Raw genomic sequence first — 4,310 nt, forward strand, 5'->3', positions numbered from 1 at the left:
CTCTGTGTTCTATTTGACAACTATTGTTATAGATCAGACTGATATAGATGATGGTTATACTTGTATCTCCAGAGTCTCTGTGTTCTATTTGACAACTATTGTTATAGATCAGACTGATATAGATGATGGTTATACTTGTATCTCCAGAGTCTCTGTGTTCTATTTGACAACTATTGTTATAGATCAGACTGATATAGATGATGTGACTCCGGAGTCTCTAAAGATTGATTTAAGCTCTAATACTGTAGTCGGTAAGGATGATTTTATTTCAATCCGTTTGCTGTATGTTAAAAATAGTTCATTTATTTCATACGAATTATTGTAATATATATCTCTGTCTGTAACAGAGAGGCAAACATTACTTAACTTTCGAACTCATAATTCCAAAATAACATCATGAAAAAAAGACACATTTCAATAAAAAAAAACACAAAAAAAACCCACATTCTCTGAAACAATGGGATTGATCTTAGGTGCTCCCGTCGTATTGCAATGATAAGTATAAAAGATGAAAAATTTGACATTTTGATTTGGATTTAATATTGTTGAGTTGTGTGAGTGATTTGTATGCCCCATTTATGGCCATAATGTTTTCTGTTCTGTGCGTGCGTTTGTTCGTCCTTCCGTCTGATTGTCCGTCCGTTCGTCCATTCGTCTCTCCCGCTTCAGGTTAACTTTTGGTTATAGTATTTGGTCGAGGTAGTTTTTGATGAAATTGAATCCAATCAACTTGAAACTTAGTAAACATGTTCCCTATGATATGATCTTTTTACTGAGATTCATCCTATTTTACGGTCAACCGAAAAAAATTAAAGTGCGGATGGGGCATCCGTGTACTTGGGACACATTCTTGTTTATTATCTATTTCATGATGTATACGATATTATTAAAAAAAATGATGCTACCATAGGAATGTATTGTTATATGTAGTGGGGATTAACATTGGGCACAATAGCGTGAAACTTCCTGTTTTGATAATAAACCCTTGTTTAACAACAAAACAATTAAATATTGGTAACAATAGCTCTTTAGCACAATGAACTTAAGGTATGAGTTCTATATTTAAATGTTTACGTATTGCTTGACTGGCTTCATTTGAAATGTTAAAAAAAAGATCAAAATATAGTTAATGATACAGTGTTTTATTCATTTCGTTGTGATATATTCAGAAATCAGATTACATTTTAAAGATTCACACATTAATTTTACCAAAATGTTGACAATTCTATGTTTATTCTTTCTTTGTGTAAACTGTACTTTTTCGTTAATTTATTCTGGACATTGTAATATTTCATTAAGTATGAAGAAAATGAGATGTGATTGTAGTTCGAGGAATTTAACATTTATACCAACAGAATGTCCACGAAATTCATCAGAGTTATATCTGGCTAACAATGACCTTGGCATTTTAGGTAAGGAATCATTTTCTAGATATACACACCTCACCTATCTAGATATAAGTTATTGCAATATAACGTCAATCGACCAATCAGCTTTCGATAATTTGACACAATTAAAAGAACTGAAATTTTTCAATAATCCTTTGAAAACATTTCAAAGTGATGTGTTTTCACCACTGAATGAGCTACGAATTATTTCCATATCGCACACTTTGCTGTCAACGTATCCAAGAGAGTCGTGGTCTGATGTTTGCAGAATTACAACAGTGATTTGTGACTGTGGTCCGTCAAATGGAACATTTTCGGAGATATTTTCCGCCATGAACAATTTGAATTACTTCCATGTTGATTATCAGAGTGATGTCATACATAACCTTACATTTCAATCATTCAAAAGGACGCCATTGAAACATTTGAATATCAATGGCCAATTACGAGACATAGAAATAGATGCTTTTGCACCGTTAGAATTACTTTCTAGTCTTATTATTCCAAATCAAAATTTTCTTAAATTATCAAGAACATTACCAGCTTTGCACGTGTTTCAAAATCGACAAATGAATGAATTGGATTTGAGCAATAATTTTAAAAATTATGGTGAATATGTTATTTCGGCTGATCTATTTGCATATATCGGTAACATTTGCGTAAAAAGATTATCTTTGGGTTGGAATGGTATAAGAAGGATAGACGCTGTAGCCTTTCAGAAAATGAAATACAAACATTGTCTTGAATCTTTGAACTTAAATAACAATGAATTTGATTATCATCAGGATCTTATTGTATTTTTTTTTAATTTCTTTATAAATATCAAAAGAATAGACATTTCTGCGATAACTAGTAGATCTATTGAAAACATTCGAGAACAAAGTACTAATGGTACAAGAACGCTGGATCACCGAGTTATATTCCATCCTCGATCAGATTGGTCTATCAGACTACCTTCTTCACTCGAATTTCTAAATGCATCATTTATAATCGGATGGGATAATCTGATAAACAGTTTAACATTTAAGGGTATTACAGGATTGAAAATTGTTGATTTTACATACACATCATTTGACGACTGCAATTACACAATAAATGGGCTTCAGAACGTGTTAATACTTAATGTTTCACATTTCAAATGTGGTCTTTTAAATCCAAACCTTCTTCAATCTGCCGTCAATTTGGAACAGTTGATAATGCAAAGTTCTTCATTAAGTATTGGCCTAAAAGATGATCACCACAGTAAATTCATCCATGGACTCAAACGTTTGCAGTATATAGACTTTTCAAGAAATGCATTTGAAGACCAATTCAGAATTTCAACATTTAAAAGTCAACTAGACAGTGTGCAATCTTTGATACTTGAAGGAAATTTATTCACAAGTATTCCTTTAAATCTAGAAGACTTGAACCGTCTTAGTTTCCTAAACATCAGAAACAACAAAATAGCGTATTTGACAACTAAAGAAACTGACGCGATTGAAGTGTTATTTGAAAAATCAAATAGAACAATGACAGTCTTATTAGATGGCAACCCCCTTGTTTGTACTTGCGCTTCGTTAGATTTTGTAGAATGGTTATTAACTACTAAAGTGACACTTGACAGCAATGGTAGTTATTCTTGTGTCGAAAACGATGGAAATATTACAACAACAAGTGTTGTCTACAATCACTTGCGAATTTTTAGAATAAGATGTATCAATACAGTATGGTTAATTTTTTCTGCAACTTTATTCGGTGTGCTTCTTTTATTCATTCTAGTTGGATATCGTTACAAATTGCACCTTCAATACTTTTGTTTATTTATCGGAATGGCAAATCCACTTTTCCGGAAGTCAAAAGAAGAATCACTTGAATATGATGCATATGTAGCTTATTGCGACGGAGACTATACATGGGTATATGGCCCTTTGCGCATATTTCTCGAAGAGAGACGAAATTATAAACTTCTTTTGTTAGATAGAGGAGATGTCCTTGCTGGAGAACATAGACTTTTTGCTTTAAACAATTCAATTCCAAAATGCAAAAAGATAATCTTAGTGATTTCAAAAGAGTTTGTTAACAATGACTGGGCATACTATGAAGCAACTGTTGGCATTGAACATTTCCTGGGATTACAAGCAAGAATAATTGTTATAAACCTGGAAAATATAACCAAAACAGAAATACCGCAATGTGTTCTTCAAATGATGTCATTGGACGCCAATGATCATATTCGCAAAACAGACACATTAAATGAAAATAACATTTTCTGGAAATGTTTAGATCAAGCAATGCAACGTTAATGAAGGACAGTGACTTTTTTCAATTAATGATGTTCAACAATTGTTGTTTCATTGTAAAAATGCATTGTCAGTCTAAAGCGTATGCAAAAAAAATAAACATTAAGAACCTGCACGGTGGTACTATAGATATGATGAACACTATATTAACGAAAGGAATAAAAGAAACCAATTCATTAAACTACGACTAAATGTGCTTACAGGTATGAGCAACAATTTTTCCTTAACAAAAATGTATTCAAAAATCTTTTTACAGACGGTCATATGTGTAAAATATCATTATCGGTAAACGCTTATATATATTTTGATAAAAAAAAGTTTAAAAAAAATGGCGTTTTAGGTCAAATACATGAGTTTGACATTTTATGAGAAGACTTCCCACAATAGTTTATCTACAAATTATCGAGATTATTTTAACCTGTTCAAAAGTCATAATTTTGAAATCCTTGAATATACTTACTATTTGTGCAATGCAAAAGACTATTTCATTGCTCTGATATATATATAGTCTTTCTTTTTTTAAATTGGTGTTTATTGTGCAGGTAACGTCAGAAAAGTGCTTCGGCCGCAACCCAATTTTGCAATTTTACTTTCATTTATACAAATTCTATATTACTAGTTAACATCGGTTGTAATTATA

At 31.7% G+C, this 4,310-nt stretch overlaps 1 protein-coding gene across 1 annotated transcript; it reads left to right on the forward strand.

Annotated features, from left to right (window-relative positions):
• The first annotated feature begins 2,496 nt into the window (after positions 1-2,496).
• Positions 2,497-4,045, forward strand: LOC134693681 (toll-like receptor 4). The gene has a single exon (XM_063554574.1). It carries the CDS (start codon positions 2,585-2,587, stop codon positions 3,671-3,673), a length of 1,089 nt encoding a protein of 362 aa, XP_063410644.1. The 5' UTR covers positions 2,497-2,584; the 3' UTR covers positions 3,674-4,045.
• The last annotated feature ends 265 nt before the right edge of the window (positions 4,046-4,310 follow it).

The sequence above is a fragment of the Mytilus trossulus genome, chromosome 12 (genome assembly GCF_036588685.1).
Source record: "Mytilus trossulus isolate FHL-02 chromosome 12, PNRI_Mtr1.1.1.hap1, whole genome shotgun sequence".
NCBI classification, from domain to species: Eukaryota; Metazoa; Mollusca; class Bivalvia; order Mytilida; family Mytilidae; genus Mytilus; species Mytilus trossulus.